Genomic DNA, 18,862 nt, shown 5'->3' on the forward strand with positions numbered 1-18,862 from the left:
AAAATTTCATCTTATGTATATTTCTTGGGCATTCTGGGGGATCTTCGGGCCTCAGCCATAGATATGTAGGCTTAGTTATATTAAAGTCAAGAGTCCATATATAATGTTTAGGTAACCGACCGTCCCTGGAGCAAGTGGCAAAGGACTTGGTAGTTGGTATTCGAGACCCAAGTTCGAATCCTAATTGATTCACATTTCCAGCTAAATTTATTTCTAATGAAATAAACGAAACGGGTAGCGTGCTACCTGTCTCTCAAAAAATAAAAAATTCTGTGCATGTAGAAAATTTAGTTTCAGGTATGTCCAAGTTTCAAATCAATAGGGATTTAAACGCATCTAATATGGAATTAAGAGGCTTTGATATCGATAGTGCATTATGTAGGCATGATTCCGTTATTAATTGTTTATACATAGATTTAACTGTTACTAAAAGTTTATTTGGAAGAGTCTGTAAAGCTCCAAGTTTTTTTTTTTCTTTTCTTGTAGTAATAGTTAATTTGATGTAGACATAGACAAAAGACTGTGTAGGGAGAGAAAAAGAAAGAGAGAGATCGAGAGGTGCGCAAACGAAGGGATGCAGTAGACCTTAGCACCAATAAATACACGTATATGTTGCACATGGATCTATATAATGTAGCCATTGGCCATTGTGTAGAGCTGTAAAATATGCTGGTCACGAGAACCACAACCATGCAGGACCATTCGTTACTTCTTCTCGCAGTATGGCTTTTAGGCCATCATGGTATCCTAACAAGCGGGTGCTTCGAGATCGAAAGGGAAGCGCTCCTTACGTTCAAAGCTAGTATTATCGATACGAGCAATCGCTTGTCTTCATGGGCCGGTCGAGATTGTTGCAGTTGGTGGGGAGTGGTATGCGACAACAACACCGGTCATGTTCTGAAGCTCAACCTTCAAAACAATTATATGTATGCCAATTGGTCAGATGATTCCTTACGTGGTGAGATCAATCCATCTTTACTTGTTTTAAGTCATTTAAGTCGCCTCGATCTTAGTGGGAATGATTTTGGTGGAATCTCTATTCCGAAATTTATCGGTTCATTAAAAAGCTTGACGCATCTTGATCTCTCCGATTCTAATTTCAGTGGTAAAATACCTGAACAACTTGGCAACCTATCTAATCTTCGCTATCTTGACCTCTCCGGATCAAGCTTCACTTGTAAAACACCTCTTCAGCTCAGTAATCTCTCTCGACTGCATACTCTTGGTTTGATTTACGCTTTTGCTTCCTACAACCCTTGTGTCGATAACCTTTCATGGCTCTCTCAGTTGTCTTCTATTAGGGTTCTCGGTTTAAGCATGGTAAGCCTATCCAATGCTGCAGATTGGTTGGAAGTAGTAAACACGTTGCATTCTCTAACAGAATTATATTTGCATGAATGCCATCTTACTAATATTGCAACATCTTTCTCGTGTCAACTTTACATCCCTGACTGTCCTTGATCTTGGTTATAATGGCCCCTTCAATACTACCCTACCAACTTGGCTGTGGAATCTTACCAAACTTTCCTATCTTGATCTCACAAATTCTGGATTTCATGGGACGATCCCAGACTCTCTTGGAAACTTAATTTCTTTGAACACCATGTACTTAGGATTTAATCATTTTGAAGGTACCATACCTAGATCAATTCAAAATTTGTGCAATTTAGTGATTATAGATTTGAGCCGTCTTCGCATCCACGGAGATATTGCAGAGTTCGTACGGACGCTTTGCTCATGGAAGAATGTGGAGCAACTACTGTTAGGAAATAACAAGCTTCATGGGAGTTTATTTGGATGGCTAGAGGAGATGAAGAATCTAAGTTCTCTCCATCTCAGCAATAATTCACTAGTAGGGCCTATTCGTAGTGGAATTGGGAGACTCTCAAATTTGCTATGGTTAGACCTCTCTTATAATTCCTTGCAAGGTGTCATATCTGAAGCTCATTTTGCCAACCTATCAAAGTTGACGATTTTGTTGCTAGACTCAAATTCTTTGATCATTGACATGGATCGAAATTGGATTCCACCGTTTCAACTTTTAGATATTAGATTGGATTCTTGTCAATTTTTGCATCCTCAATTTCCAGCGTGGCTTCGATCGCAAATGCAACTTGATGATCTACATCTGTCCAACACTAGCATTGCAGATAGTATTCCTGAATGGTTTTGGAATTTGTCATTTTCCTTCGTAGATCTCTCTTATAATCAGATTAGAGGCAAGTTGCCCATGTCTTTGCAATTTACAAGCCTAGGCACTCTTATTTTGAGGTCTAACAGACTTGAAGGCCCAATTCCATCTTTGCCAAACACGCTTGTCACATTAGATCTCTCAGAAAATTCTATATCAGGACCCCTTCTCTCACCAATCTCGAATATGTCGCAGTTAAGTTATTTGTTACTATCAAGCAATCAGATTAACGGTAGTATCCCATCTTATATATGTGAACTAATATATCTAGAAGTTCTGGATCTATCAAACAACTCTTTATCAGGAGAACTAGCTCCCTCAATGCTGGAACAATTCATCCCTTTTAGTTTTGGATTTGTCGAACAACAATCTTGCCGGCGAAATTCCTCCTTCAATTGGTTCGCTGAGCTCGCTCACATTATTGCACCTCAACAGTAACAACTTCTATGGAGAACTTCCTTCGGAATTGCAACATTGCAATAATTTACTTTTCCTTGACCTTAGCAACAATAAACTCACAGGAGAAATCCCAAGATGGATAGGTGAAAACTTGCAGGATCTAGTAATATTGCAGTTGAGGTCAAATATATTTGTGGGAGAAATTCCTTCGGAGCTTGCACAACTTGTTTACCTCCAATTCTTGGATTTTGCGCATAATAATTTGACAGGATCAATACCACGTTCTTTTGGTAATTTCAGCGCTATGATCTATCATACAATTCACAATTATGATGGAAAAAGATTTTCTGTTGACGAGAGGACCTTTACAGCTTTTGACTACAAGAATAACTTGCTTGTGGTAATACAAGGAGAAGAGTATCAATATTCTACCACCATCTATCTTCTCAAGATTATGGACCTCTCGGAAAACAATCTAAGCGGTCAAATCCCTGAAGAGATAGTTGCACTTGCGTTATTACGTAGTTTGAATTTATCAAGAAATCATCTAACTGGAATGATTCCGGAAAGGTTAGGTGACATGCACTTACTGGAATCACTGGACCTCTCACTAAATGAGCTTCAAGGTGCTATTCCACAAAGTTTGTCGGCTTTGACGTTTTTGAGCCACTTGAATTTGTCTTATAACAATTTGTCTGGAAGAATTCCAACAGGAAATCAATTGAGCACACTCGATAACTCCTCAATTTATATTGGCAATGCTTATCTTTGTGGACCTCCGACGGAAAAGAATTGTACTGAAAATGAAACAATGCCTAATGTCGTTGGAGACGACTATGATGGATCTGAGTCAGCATGGCTATACCTAGGCATGGGATTAGGGTTCGTCACTGGATTCTGGAGTGTTTGCGGTATCTTAATATTCAAGGAGTCCTGGAGTAGCATTTATTTTCAAATGATTGATAGGCTTTACGACAAATTATATGTGATGATAGCAATAAGTATGAGAAGGTTGAATAGAAAAATGCACGGATGAAGTCTAATTTCTACAATTTATCTTTATGTCTGGTGTTTTTCTTGTTTTTCTTATAAATTCACAACTTTTGAGTTATATATCTAGAAATGCCCCGCGATTCCTTATTGACACTTCTCCTATATATAGTGTTTGCTTAATAATAATTTCTACTTCATGGAAGATTTTTTTTTTTTTTTTTCTCTTTAAGTATTAATGTGAAATGCTGGTTTTTGAGAAAGCGGGTAGTGTTGCATGCATTACCCCTTTTATGTTCTCATTATGTTCCTGCTTGCTAATTAATTTATGCTTCAGAAAAAAAAAAAAAAAGAACAAATTGTCGCTTCTCGTATAAGAGTATTGTGAGGAAATTAATTTACGAACCTTATAATATAAGGATTTAAAAGTTGCACAGGAGAGAATACAAGTTAGAAAGAGAAAGAGGGCTNCAAAAAAAAAAAAAAAAAAAAAAAAAAACGACGCTATTAGGCTACAAGGATTTAAAAGTTGCACATGACATAGTAAGAGTTAGAAAAGAAATAGAAACTGCAGAAAATAAAGAACGACTATTTAATTACTTTCACGAGAAAAGCCCAAACCCTATAACGCATAAATATTTTATGTAATTTGGCCGCAGACCTGTTTTCATAAAGAAAATGGACGAAAAATTTTACTGTAAATAAAATAAAAACCAAAAACAGTCCTTTCTTAGAAACCTTAATCTCAAATAAATCCAGTATATAGTCTTATCATATCTGCAGTGACAAAAACCTTTACATGGTAGAGTTTGGATTAACTAAAAATTAAGGACACGCCTAATCATTACAAAAGAAAATTCTTTCCTCCAAAGTTTAATCTTAAAATATACTGTAATGGTTATATATCTGGAGAGGCTATTAAAGCAAGACAGAGCGGTGTATATCATATTCCTACTCATCGAATGGGAAGGACTTAATCCATCCCACCCACTCGGATGGATTGACAAAACTATGAGGGCTTAATTAGCCCTATAATAAGTTTCATTAAGGGAGCATTTGGTTCAGCATAACACGAATTGAAAAATTATTTTCAGTATAAAAAATACTTTCTGCTAGTTTGGTTCAACATCAAAATATTTTTTCATAAAATTACTTTTACCAATTTGAGAAAAAAATTGAAGCTTTCTCTTTTCGTTGTTTTTTCAGTGGAGAACGGAAACTCAAACTGGGTAAAAGTTTTTTCATTCTTTTTTTTCACCGAATTGAACCAAACAAATATGAATTTTTTTTTTTTTCCAACTAAACAAATGTTGATGAAAAATTATTATTTTTCCTACAAATCAAACACTATAAAACGTAAAAAAAAATTTCTACAAAAATGTTTTTCTCCGAAAAATTATACTATACAGTTTTATATTGAACCAAACGGACTCAAGCAAAGAAGGTTATGAAAATTTACAGAGATGGCTAATAATTAACTCGACCTATGGGTTGGGATATTTGATACGGCAGACATCGGAGTGACTAGACCCAGCCCAAAAAAGGGGATCGGACTAGATCGGTTAACCCCTTGATTAAATGGACTGAGCCCAACTGACTAAAATTATTTTAGTACATATTGCAATCTTTCAACTAATAAGAGATAATTTCTAGGACTCCACTGAAAAATGGAGAAGCATACTCCGTACCTATACGCTTTCATCCTAATTCGTTTTGGCCCAATAATCATTGACATCTCTCACCATCAGAAAGGATCTTAGTCGATCATTAAATCTATAGGGTGAAAATTTCTTCTTTGTAATATAATATCCCATCTAAGATTAATAATATCATACCTTTTTTCGTCATCTTTTTAATATGAATTTGTCATATTGATTTTGATTAAATATTTGTAAATTTTTCTGACCGCTTGGCTACATCATTTATATATGTAATATCTGTCACAACAAAGCCTCCAGCAATCCATATAAAAATAACAATATCGAATAGAATATACATTGTATAAAAGTAGGAAAAAATACTTATTTTTCTTCAACATATTTCGAAGGCAAAGTTACTACATCGCCCCTCCTCTTACACAGCTCAACAAAATTAATTAGATGTGATTATAGGTAGAATATTTATTTAGAAAAGACTTTTTGGCAACAAAAAAACAAAAGAAAAAGAAAAAAAGACCGGTAATAGTATTCAGTTTGGAGTCTCCGGTCCACCTATATATCTTGTGAGAAGGTTAATCGTACGCGGTTGCTAATTAACATAGAGTAATACTATCTATGCATTTCGAAAAGAGTCTAAATCTTATATCTCATAAATTTTATAATTACAAATTTTTTATCAATAATTTATCAATATTAAGTCAATTAAATTAGATTGTAGACTTTATTTGCAATAATTTAAAAAGTTCAAAACTAAAAATTATAACAAATAAAAATTTAATTATCTACATGTCACGCACCTTATAATTTGAAGACCAAAAGTACAATTTATTCAAGAGCAATGCGGCCGGTACCCTCGTGTTGAAGATAATTATTAAGAATATCGTTCTCATGCAGCTTAAGCCTTTTGAGAATAATGACTATTTCGTATTTTTAACATGGTATTAGAGCCGTAGCTCTTGAGTTTGATAAGATGTACATTTTATACTTTTTTCATCCAAAAGCCATTAATTTTCTCACTTATAACATCAAATTTTTTATTTTTTTAAACTAAAAATTAATTAGATTTCTGGGAGCCCTAAGATGGTAGGTGTAAGATATACATTTTATTTTTAGAATGTACAAGTAAAATTTCCTTTTATCCAAAAAGAAAAAAAAAAGAAAGTTTTTTGTTTTTTGTTTTTAATCCTTGGGTCTTGTGACTTAAGAGTCCTCCACTAACAAAAGTTTTGCCTCTTTAATTTCTTTGCCACACTTAGAATTGACTTGGGCTTTTCCACGAGCCTTACTATGGGTCTTTCAAAAAACTATTGTTTATATGCGCTATTTATTGGGCCCAAGTGTGACTCACGTTGTTTGTGTTTAGAGTCCAAATTGGTATGATGGTTTATTAGGTTTTGGATTAAACTTCATTTTTTTATTGACTCTTTGGTACTAATTTAGATTAGCTGCGTATAAGATATAACTTCTTTGTATGATGATAGCTAGGCAAGAAAGTAGTTATGAATCTTTTTTTTTCAGATTAATTACAAAAAAAAAAACTCTCCTGTAATTCACGTCGTGTCTCAAATATCTTAATTTCTACATAAAAATTTAATGATATCAGATTTCATTAACTTTTCGCATAAGTGTTATCATCGCAGAAGTTGATGTTACACGATGAAAAGGATTTTTTTTTTTTTTGAGAGAAAGGTAGTAAGCTATCTGCTTCATTCATTAGGAAAAATAAACTCGACGTACAAAATGGAAGCAGCCAAGGCCTCCAGAGACGAAAAAGAAAACAGATCGAAAAAAACAGAGGAAAGGAAGAAAGAAGAAACTAGGAAACAATTAGAGGAAAAAAAGAAATGTCGAGAGGGCGATAGTCATCTGCTCCAAAACAAGAGAAACTGCCGGGGTCCGTCGTCGGCAATTAGCCAACCTCTTTCCACTAGTTAAGGAGAAAGTTTAATTACACGCTCCGGCGTGTGGGAAGGGGTGGGGTAATTCGCTTGGAAGATAATATTGTTCCTCTCGGTGACGACCCACCAGCGCGTGGGAAAGGATTTTTTTTTTTTATTTTTATTTTTATTGTGAATGCCATTTCGTGATTACTTTTGAGTTTTAGTAATTAAATGTGTGTTTGAAGGAGATTGAATGAGTTTAAATGTATTGTGCTCTCAGCATACCATCGTTAAAATAAGAAAAAAGTGCAACATGATTTTTATAATTATATATTTTCTACTTTAAATAAAAATATACTTTCCAAACAATCTCAAAATATGATAGAAAAATATTTTATATATTTTCGTATTTAATACAACGTTCCACATTTAAGCCGATAAAGCTATATTTTTTATAGTCCCACCATTCAATTATCAGTTCTTTATTTGAAAACTGTTGTTTGCGAGTCATTTCCACCAACTACAGACTATTCGGTAATCGGCGAATCTGCGTCACCACAATTGGTATTTTTTTTTTTTGACTAAACAATAAAAGACTATCACATTTATACCAATCAATTCAGGAAAAATTATTGCTGGCACCGGGTGTTAAGTATACCTCATGAACCACATTTTAAAATAGCTATAATAAAGGCTTTAAAAATAAAGTCTAATTTATAAAATTTTATTCTATACTATATTCTCTTCATTATTTCCAATTAAAATAAATTTATCAATATACACACATAATATTTAAGGAATTGTTCTCAAAAAAAAAAAAAAAATCTAAGGAATTTATATATAACACTTACAAATTTCGAAATCCATTGCCTTGATAATAAACATTTTGCAAAATTGCCGGCAGATGAAAATAATATAATTTCGTTCACAAGAAATACATGCATTTTCAAAATTTACAATTGAATATAAACAAACTTTCTAGATTAGATAAAATATATTTACTTAATTAAATTTTAATTTAAGATCTAACTAATAGGGCTTTTAAACATATGGTGCATAAAATTTATATTTAACAATTACTAATTATAGAGAATAATGCATAAGCAATCTGGTGTACCCGGTGCATGTAATAAATTTTCGCATGAAGTAAGTAATTAATTTAAATTTTGAAGTCAAAATACTGCCGACTAACTTAAATAAAAAAAATTAAAAGATTAGATAGTAAAAATTAAAATTTTTAAAAATTAAAAAATCAAACCAAAATAATTTATGGTTGAGATAACTTTTATGCCCTGTTATCTATTATAAATTTACAAATTGTTTCCCTGAGTGTAATATTTTGCTAAGTACGTACTAATTAATGTCTACTACATGTGTGGTAACCATTTGAGGAAGTGGGCCTGAGTTGCATAGCCATCATAACTTTTCTTTTGTCTTTTCCACTTATTAATTCTTTGCTATGTAATTAATTTATGCTTGCTAGTAAAGATTAATTCAGCTATTTATCAAGCTAGCGATTAATTCGTGCGATGCACAGATAGAGCTATAATTGTTAATTAATAATTTATATTTCCAAATAGAAACTATTTTATATATGTACATAGTCAAATTTAACATATTCGACCTTTACTGTATCTTCTACTCTTAACTTTCCTCTCATTTTCGAAGCTCAACCTCAAATATTAAACTTTAGGATAAACTTCAAATAGGCCACTGCTGTTAGCTCATTTTACTTACTAGTTTACTACTCTGTAATTTTTAGCTTTATTTTATTGTAACAATTCATTATTAACTAAGATAATAAAGTGATACATTTCAAAAATTTCAAAAATTGGGCAATCTAGCACGCTCTGGAGACTCCGAGTGCCCATTAAAGTAAAAGTTTTTAGCTGGATCGTCCTTAAGAAGCGGCCCCTCACCGCCGACAACCTTCTTAAGAGAGGTTGGACTGAAAATACTACTTGCGTGCTGTGCGGGACTGAAAAGAAAACGGTAGACCATTTATTCGTACATTGTGTTTTTTCGAGATTCCTTATAGTGACGAGCTTGGTGAACGCCCAACTTGGAGATAGAGGGCATGATGTGACTTCGATCTGGGATAGATGGATGACGAAGAAGGGAACACAGAAGCCATGTGCTATTATTTCCGGGTTGGTAGCTTGCTGGTGGATTATCTAGGAGGTTAGGAATGGCGTGATTTTTAGGAATACCCAACCGGATGCCATCCTTGCAGCCCACAAGATTAAATAAGACGAAGTCTTAGAACCAAGTTTTGTTTGCCCGTTGGCTATAGTATTTTTTTTTTTTTTTTTTTGCCCCCATCGAAGCCAGTGTTGTCTCACCCATGCAGCATAATTCATCCTTTCAATGAATGAAGTGGGTAACGTGCTACCTTTTACTCAAAAAAAAAAATTGTCATTTTGTGATTTGTAGAATCCAACAAGATGCATCTGCGTTGGCTACATCTACACATGCGAAACAAACCCTTTTGCGGGATATGAACTTGATCTCAAGTACTCAGCAGCAAAACACCCATGACGGATCTGCATCAGACCTAAATTACTTTTTTTTTTTTTTTTTTTTTTTGAGAAATAGATAGCACGCTACCCGTTTCGTTTATTTATTTAGAAATAAACTTAGCTAGAAATGTGAATCAACTAGGATTCGAAATTGGGTCTCGGATACCAACCACCAAGCTCTTTGCCACTTGCTCTAGAGACGGTCGGTATCAGACCTAAATTACATAGAGAAAAGAGTAGTGTTTTTTGTTTATTCGGCTAAATCGGCGACGACACTTCTAACACTGCCGACTTTATGGCTATTTATTTATGCACGCTTGTTAGACCTCGCGCACCAAACTTTGAGAGGCTGTTATTACCTTCGGTAAGATTTTTTTGAGAAAATGTACAGGCCCCCTCACATATAGTCAAGTTTGAAAAACCCCCCTCAACTTTAACTTTGTAAGATTTTTTTGAGAAAATGTACAGGCCCCCTCACATAGAGTCTAGTTTGAAAAACCCCCCTCAACTTTAACTTTGTAAGATTTTTTTGAGAAAATGTACAGGCCCCCTCACATATAGTCTAGTTTGAAATACCCCCCTCAACTTTAACTTTGATGGAAGCCTTCTGATTTGTTAGAACGACAAGCATGTTTAGTTCATGGTTAAAATGAAAATAGAAAATAAAATTAGATTATATTGGAATAAAAAATAGAAAAATAAATCATTCAAAAATGCTTGGTTTGTTGTTGAAATGGAAATCATAATGGATAATTAGAATACCTAGAAATTTGAGAGAGAGTTTTGGTTATGGAAGAGGAGGGTAACGGAGAGAAATAACGAGGAGGTGTTTATGAGAGAGGAATTCGAGTGCTTTACTCTGGAATGAAACAATTTAAAATTTAAACCGGATTAAATCATAAATAGATCAGGTCATTTTTTTTCCAGAGGTGAATGAGAATCGAAATCTAATTTCTATAAAACAAACAACAACTACTGAAATTATTGAATCCCATTTCGATTCAACAGTCTAAAATATGTGAACCAAGCTAGCCCTAAGTGTTTTTAACAAATTAAATTAAAAGTTTTAATAAAAATTGAATAGCTTTTAAAACTTTTTTTAATAATAATATTGAACTAATAGATGGTATGTAGGCATGTAGCTGATAGAACTATTAAATTTAATAAAACTATAAATTGATTAATTATTATAACTCAAATCAAACTATTAAATTTAATATTTTTTTCGTTTTTAGCTGAATTTTACCAATCCTTACTTCTACAACATCATTCTCCGGTGATCAATTAAAAATCTCTCATCGATTGTTCCTGATGTAAGTGACAAAAGGTTTGGTGGTTGGTAGTTAAAGTCCCAAGTTCAAATCCTACCTATTTGATTCACATTTCCAGCTAAATTTATTTAGCAGGTAGCATTCTACCTTTCTCTAAAAAAAATTAAAAATTAAAAATTAAAACACCTCTCTCTTTTCCTCGTCACAATTTGGGGTAAAAAGAAAACCAATGTATTTCTCAAATGCACATGGATCGACCACTCAATTATCAATAGAGGAAATTGGCTCTACAGAGCCAAACCTGATGCTGAATATATTTCATGTGTCTGAAGTACAAGCCCCATTCGAAAAAATTTCTGGTCAGATCGGATCGGGTCATGGGAGTATTGTCTCAACTTCCTCGGACTCTCACAGCTTTGATTAGTAGTTATTTTGGCACCACTCGCCCTAGGAATAGAAACTTCAGTCCAAGCTCCGTAATGACGTGCCGTTAAGGAGACCCAATATGTCACCATATATCACTTTTGTCTCTATTCAAAAATTATATTTTTTTTAGATTTTAATTTTTTTAAAAAAATTTTACTATTAAAAAACACTATAAAATTTTGATTGGAGAGAAAATTAACTTCGGAAATTCCCCAACAAACATCGTTTGGGGAGCTCCTCATTGAAGTTTTATCATTGGCGCAGATTAACCGATCCAATATGTGAAACATCGAGCTCGACAGGTCAAATCAAAATTTTTCTTTTCTATATATATTTTTTTAATTTATATGGTTTGTTTGAACAAAATACTTTTGTTAGCCACATAAAGAGAGTCTACACTTTGGATGAAATGTCTTTAATTTGTTAGTCACATGTAGGTAGTCTATACTCTATAGTCCACTATTTCTTTAGTCTTTATCATCAGAAGAAATTATTGCCGCAACTCGTGTATCTTGCATGGCACTTTTAAAATTCACCCATAGGTGCTTTAAAATTAAAATCTAATTATTTAGGTCCCATTTAGATATGGAAATAAGTTATCTAAGTATGAAGACTTTTCCGTACGACTATAACTAAAAAGTTTGATTTTTTTTATTTTTTTCAAAAAACTTAATATCTATAATTTAATAGAATAGTATATTTTACGTATGAAGTGATTTACTATATTTCTAAAAAATGTCTTTCTAATTCATATCTCTCTAATTATGTAATTATTATTTAATTATTAATATCATAATAATAATTAATATCTCTCTAATTAGGGCCTAGCTGGTCGAATCTATATTTTTTTTCTCTTTCGTAGGATTTGTTTGCACAAAATACCTTCGTTAGTCTAAAATATATAGACTACTTTTTTTACAGCCTTTATGGTCACAGGAAATTAAATTATTACTGCACCTAGCGTATAGCATGTGCCACTTCTAAAAAACTCAATCTTAATTAGTTACTTAATCTAATTATTTAATGTATTCTACAAAATTAAAAGAGCGGTATGTATATAGGAATTCAAAAATTTATTAGATTCGTGTTTCCTCAGGATCAAATAACAAAATCCCTTCGTGCATTACCGAATCTTGGACTACTTACCTCCAAGATGACAAAGTTTCAAAATTCATGACTTTTTATGTACAAGTGTTTTAGATATTGTACATTACATCTATCAGATTAGTTTTGAATTTTAAAACAAGTGCATCTACATATTACAGCTAATTAATAATGCATACATCAACCCTCGCATCACTGACTTGGGGTCTTTAGCCCCTTCTATACGATGTATTCATTTTTCCTCCCAGTGGGTCCCAACTTCCAACTAATTGCATTATTAGGATCATTGAAAATTAATTACTCGTTTCCTCGTTAATGCTTCTCCATCCTCACCACAAGTTCACCCAAAATTCCATCTTATATATATATTTCTTGGTCTTTTGGGGGGATTTTTGGGCTATGCCATAAATACATAGGCTTAGTTATGTTAAGTCAAGATTCCGTATAATATTTAGTCAATATATGTTCTCCACGTGCAGAGAATTCAATTTCATGTATGTCCAACTTTCGAATCAACAGGGACTTAAACGCNCGATCGTGTGCCATGACGTACCAATACCAGGAGCACTGATCATATAAAATGTCGAGATGTGTTACCGTCACCGACGAAATATATCTAGGCACGCGTTTTATATGCACATAATTAAATAACCACGACCCCAGTTAATGTGGGAAGTAAACACGTAAATAGAGAGATGCGACAGGAACAGATACAGATGTAGAATAATTGATAAAGATGTCGTTTTATTTTTTTATTTTTTTTATTTCTTTTTCTTTTGAACCTTGAAATCCCTGAGAAGGTTTGTTTGAAAGTTGTGAAAGACGTCTCTTCTTCACGATGTTGTTGTATTTTTTTTTTTTTTTTTTTTTTTTTTTTTTTTTTTTTTTTTTTTACTTCGGATTCACCGTTTCTCGAACTACCAACCATAGGCTTTGAGTTCAAGTTTAGGATTAACTAATTGTAAAGATCGGTTTAAATAAAGATTTACTTTATTTGTTTCGCCCATCGCACGATTGATGGAGAGTTTTTTCTTTTTCTTTTGAACCTTAAAATGACTGAGAAAAAAATAAAAAAACTCCTTTCTTATCGTATAATGAAGCTATACCTATTGCTTTTTTTTTTTTTACTTCTTCTCAGTGTATGGCTTTTAGGCCATCATTGTATCCTAACAAGCGGCTGCTTCGAGATCGAAAGGGAGGCACTCCTTACCTTCAAAGCTGGTATTATTGATACCGGCGGTCGATTGTCTTCATGGGCCGGTCGGGATTGTTGTAGCACTTGGAAGGGAGTAGTTTGCGACAACAACACCGGCCACATTGTGAAGCTCAACCTTCAAAACAATTATAACTGCGATGCCAATTCATCCGATTGTGCCCTGCGCGGTGAGATCAATCCATCTTTACTTGTTTTAAGTCATTTAAGTCGCCTTGATCTTAGTCGGAATGATTTTGGTGGAATCTCTATCCCGAAATTTATCGGTTCATTAAAAAGCTTGATGCATCTTGATCTCTCTATTTCTAATTTCAGTGGTAAAATACCTGAGCAACTTGGCAACCTATCTAATCTTCGCTATCTTGACCTCTCTAAGTCAGACTTCCTATGTACAACACCTGCTCAGCTCAATAATCTGTCTCGCCTGCATACTCTGAATTTGAGTGACGCTTTTGCTTCCTACAAACCTTGTGTCGATAACCTTTCATGGCTCTCTCGGTTGTCTTCTATGAGGGTTCTTGATTTAAGCTTCCAAAACCTATCCGATGCTACAGATTGGTTAGAAGTAGTAAACACGTTGCATTTTCTAACAGAATTGTTTTTATCGGGAAGTCGTCTTACTAACATTCCAACATCTCTTTCTCATGTCAACTTTACATCCCTGAAATTTCTTGATATTAGTGATAATGGTCCTTTCAATACCACTCTACCAACTTGGCTGTGGAATCTCACCAAGCTTTCCTATCTTGATCTTCGATATTCTGGACTTCATGGGAAGATCCCAGACTCCCTTGGAAACTTAACTTCTTTGAACATGCTATTGCTAGGATCTAATGATTTTGACGGTAGCATACCTAGATCAATTCAAAATATGTGCAATTTAGTAAGTATAGATTTTAGTTCTATTGGCATCGGCGGAGATATTGCAGAGTTGGTAGGGCCGTTGCATTGCTCCTGGAAGAATATGGAGGAACTAGCGTTAGAAAATAATAAGCTTCACGGGAGTTTATTTGGATGGCTAGAGGAGATGAAGAATCTAAGCGTTCTTGATCTCAGCAATAATTCACTAGCAGGGCCTATTCCTAGTGGAATTGGGAGACTCTCAAATTTGCTATGGTTAGACCTCTCTTATAATTCCTTGCAAGGTGTCATATCTGAAGCTCATTTTGCCAACCTATCAAACTTGAAGATCTTGTTCCTAAAATCAAATTCTTTGATCATTGACGTGGATAACAAGTGGATTCCTCCGTTTCAACTTCAAAATCTTGCTTTAGATTCTTGTCAATTTTCGCATCCTCAATTTCCAGCGTGGCTTCGATGGCAAATGCAAATTTACGATCTAACTCTGTCCAACACAGGGATCAGAGACACTGTGCCCGAATGGTTTTGGAATTTACCATATGAATACTTAGATCTCTCTCATAATCAGATTAGAGGCAAGTTGCCCCTGTCCTTGCAATTGACAATCCTAGAATGGCTTATTTTGAGGTCTAACAAACTTGAAGGCCCAATTCCATCTTTGCCAAATTCGCTTCAAGTATTAGATCTCTCAGAAAATTCTATATCAGGACCCTTCCTCTCACCAATCTCGAATATGTCGCAGTTAAGTTATTTGTTACTATCAAGCAATCAGATTAACGGTAGTATCCCATCTTATATATGTAAACAAAATTTTTTGGAAGTTCTGGATCTATCAAACAACTCTTTATCAGGAGAACTTCCTCAGTGCTGGAAGAATTCATCCTTTTTAATCTTGGATTTGTCGAACAACAATCTTGTTGGCGAAATTCCTTCTTCAATTGATTCACTATGCTCACTCACATCATTGCACCTCAACAATAACAACTTCTATGGAGAACTTCCTTTGGAATTGCAACATTGCAATAGTTTAGTGCTCCTTGACCTTAGTAGCAATAAATTCACGGGGGAAATTCCGACATGGATAGGTGAAAACCTAGAGTATCTAGCAATACTGCAGCTGAGGTCAAATATGTTTGTGGGCGAAATTCCTTCGGAACTTGCACAACTCACCTACCTCCAATTCTTGGATCTTTCACATAACAATTTGACAGGATCAATACCACGTTCTTTTGGTAATTTCAGAGCTATGATATATAATACAACTCAGCATGATGGAAATATATATACTGTTGATGAGACGCTCTTTACAGCCATTGACTATAGTAATAACTTGCTTGTGGTAATAAAAGGAGAAGAGTATCAATATTCTACCACTATCTACCTTCTCAAGGTTATGGACCTCTCGAATAACAACCTAAGTGGTCAAATTCCAGAAGAGATAGTAGCACTTGGGCTATTGCAGAGTTTGAATTTATCAGGAAATCATCTAACCGGAATGATTCCGGAAAGGTTAGGTGACATGCGCTCCCTGGAATCGCTGGATCTCTCTCTAAATGAGCTTCAAGGTGCTATTCCACAAAGCTTGTCGGCTTTGACGTTTCTGAGCCTCTTGAATTTGTCTTATAACAATTTATCTGGAAGAATTCCAACAGGAAATCAATTGAGCACACTCGATAACTCCTCAATTTATATTGGCAACGCTTATCTTTGTGGACCTCCGACGGAAAAGAATTGTTCTGAAAATGAAACAATGCCTAATGTTGTTGGAGATGACTACAATGGATCTGAGTCAACATGGCCATACCTCAGCATGGGACTAGGGTTTGTCGCTGGATTTTGGGCCGTGTGCGGCATCCTAATATTCAAGGAGTCCTGGAGTAGCACTTATTTTCAAATGATTGATAGGCTATACGACAAAATATATGTGATAATTGCAATAAGTATGAGAAGGTTGAATAGAAATATGCAGGGATAAAGTCTATTTTCTGCAATTTATCTCTATGTATATATGGTGTGTTTCATGTTTTTCTTTTGCATGGCATTTGTGTAATGTCTGCTTAATAATAATGTCTGCATCCTGTGAGATTTTCTCTTCTTTTTTTCCCCTCTTTTTGAGTATTAATGCTTATATATGTCTTTCTGGTTTGAGAATTAATTGGGTTGTGTTGCATATGCATTACCCCTTTTTTGATTCTCTTTTATGTTCCTGCCAACTAATTAACTTATGCTTCAAATTTAAGCAAGATATTTTTTTTCTAATATTTATTTTTTGACATTGGGAGGAATTAATTGACTAACCTTGTAATTCAAGCATTTTAAAACTTGCACATGATTGACTAGGATATATATATATATATATATATATATATATATATAAGAGGAACAGAGCAGTTCCATCAAAAAATTAAAAAAATATATAAGCTTCATAAAACGAAAAAAATAAAAAGTCTACTATTTAATTTTGTCACGATAAAAAGCTGAATAACCCTATTGTTCAAATATAAAATATATATTAAATATAATTAAAAAAATAAAAAAATTTAAAGTGCACAAATTTTTTACGTGATTTGGTTATTAACCTATCTCCGTGAACGTAAATGGAGGAAAGAATTTACTTGTTATAAAAATAAATAGTAGACTTTTTCTTTTTTCAGAAACCATATTCCTAAATAGTTGCAATATATATTTTATATTTGCATATACTTTTTGAAGTAATAGCTAATCTATATTTACAATTTTTAATTGAATTTATTTGTATTATTTGATTATGAAATAAAATTTTAAATTTGTCTCAAATTTTAAATTTTTTTGCATCAAAAAGTATATGCAAATATAAAATATATATTAAATATAATTTAAAAAATTAAAAAATTTAAAGTGCACAAATTTTTTGCGTGATTTGGTTATTAACCTATCTCCGTGAACGTAAATGGAGGAAAGAATTTACTTGTTATAAAAATAAAAACCAATAAATGTCTTTTTTCAGAAACCATATTCCTAAATAGATTCAATATATATACTCTTCTCATGCAAGTGACAAAAACTTTTGCACTGCAGTTGTTGGACAAAAAATTTATATCATACGTAATTATTACAAAAAAAAAGTATAATTTTACTATGTATATACTATGGCAATTATACTTGAGGAAGTTATTAAAACAAGGTGCAGTAATCACTACTACGAGACTTTTCAGAATAGTATGGAGCGAATAGCACACTAAGTAGCTAATTTTTCTAATGCATTCGAAAGGGCTCACTCGGCGTGGTTTTGGTGATGAGCCATGGATTGCATCTTCGTCGGCCACATCGGAAGAAGAGAAATCGGAATTCAAACATGTTGGAAATAATAGGCAGCGGAAACTTACAAACCCGATAGCCAACGTATCCGGGAACCGGAATCGGATCGGGTTGCTTGTTTTACAAGCCTTCTTGGATCGTCCTTGTCTCGATACTTCTGGATCTCCCACGTTTCTCGCCTTCCTCCACGCGTACGCCTTACGTCACGGAACGGATCGCCTTACGTCACGGATGCCAATCGGAGAGGGCTACCAGAGTCCTCTCCTATGTCCACACCCTAAAACCCCGGGAACGTAGGTAGAAATCCCAGAGAGGAAGAAGAGAGAGAAGAAGGAAGATTTTGTGGATTCTCGAATTAGATCGTATTCGATCGTCTCTCCTACGGGAGAAAACGGGGGCGTATATATAAAATAACGGAACCCCTAAATATCCTGAATCTCCTATAGATTAGGATAAGGATTGGGATATTTATTAACATATAATAAATATCCATTATAAGATATGTTTCTTAACTAATAAGAAACATATAATTCATACTTATCCTAAACTTGTTAGGATGAATCATGATCCATAACTTATGTGGATCGGGTCAAATCATAACCCGCCAATGTGGACACACCATATGGCAACAATCTCCCACTTGGCCACATTGGCCAACTCTCTCTCACTCATTCATCTCTTCATACGGGTAATAGAGCGTGCGACCTGACGAAAAAGAACCACATGCAGGAGTGCTAAATTAAGTCACCACCCAACTAATATAGCACATCACTGACTTAATTCGTCTATGCCCTAGATGTTTCAACACACACCGGATCAAGCGTCACAAAGTCCCTCTCCTGTAATGGCAGGGCTCGACCCCACCGTAATTTCTCGTACTCATGATTATCTCAAGTAACACAACCGAGATAACCGCCCGGGCAATGAGTCACAAGACTTACGTGGTGTGTTATCGAAACATCTTCCTCAGCCCCTCACGTTAATCCGTATTGGTCCAAGTACTTTACTAGACATGCTCCGCGAGATCGTATTTTCTCATGACCCTGAGATACA

At 34.3% G+C, this 18,862-nt stretch overlaps 2 protein-coding genes across 2 annotated transcripts; both read left to right on the top strand.

The window, feature by feature from the left end:
* Positions 1-690: 690 nt before the first annotated feature.
* On the top strand, positions 691-9,296 carry LOC109704110 (receptor-like protein kinase 2). The gene is made up of 4 exons (XM_020224842.1): positions 691-1,320; positions 2,091-2,166; positions 2,539-3,501; positions 9,157-9,296. Exons 1-4 carry the CDS (start codon positions 691-693, stop codon positions 9,294-9,296), a joined length of 1,809 nt encoding a protein of 602 aa, XP_020080431.1.
* Positions 9,297-13,532: 4,236 nt separating this feature from the next.
* On the top strand, positions 13,533-16,609 carry LOC109704111 (receptor like protein 30-like). The gene has a single exon (XM_020224843.1). The coding sequence runs from the start codon at positions 13,533-13,535 to the stop codon at positions 16,485-16,487; it is 2,955 nt and encodes a 984-aa protein (XP_020080432.1). The 3' UTR covers positions 16,488-16,609.
* Positions 16,610-18,862: the final 2,253 nt, after the last annotated feature.

This window comes from Ananas comosus, unplaced genomic scaffold, assembly GCF_001540865.1.
Source record: "Ananas comosus cultivar F153 unplaced genomic scaffold, ASM154086v1, whole genome shotgun sequence".
In the NCBI taxonomy this organism is placed as follows: Eukaryota; Viridiplantae; Streptophyta; class Magnoliopsida; order Poales; family Bromeliaceae; genus Ananas; species Ananas comosus.

Coding starts and splice junctions, on each gene's coding strand:
- LOC109704110 (XM_020224842.1), top strand. CDS start 691: ATGCAGGACCATTCGTTACTTCTTCTCGCAGTATGGCTTTTAGGCCAT. Junction 2,167..2,538: donor GCAGATAGTATTCCTGAATG/GTTTTGGAATTT, acceptor CATCCCTTTTAG/TTTTGGATTTGTCGAACAAC. Junction 3,502..9,156: donor TGGATTCTGGAGTGTTTGCG/GTATCTTAATAT, acceptor GATTCCTTATAG/TGACGAGCTTGGTGAACGCC.
- LOC109704111 (XM_020224843.1), top strand. CDS start 13,533: ATGAAGCTATACCTATTGCTTTTTTTTTTTTTACTTCTTCTCAGTGTA.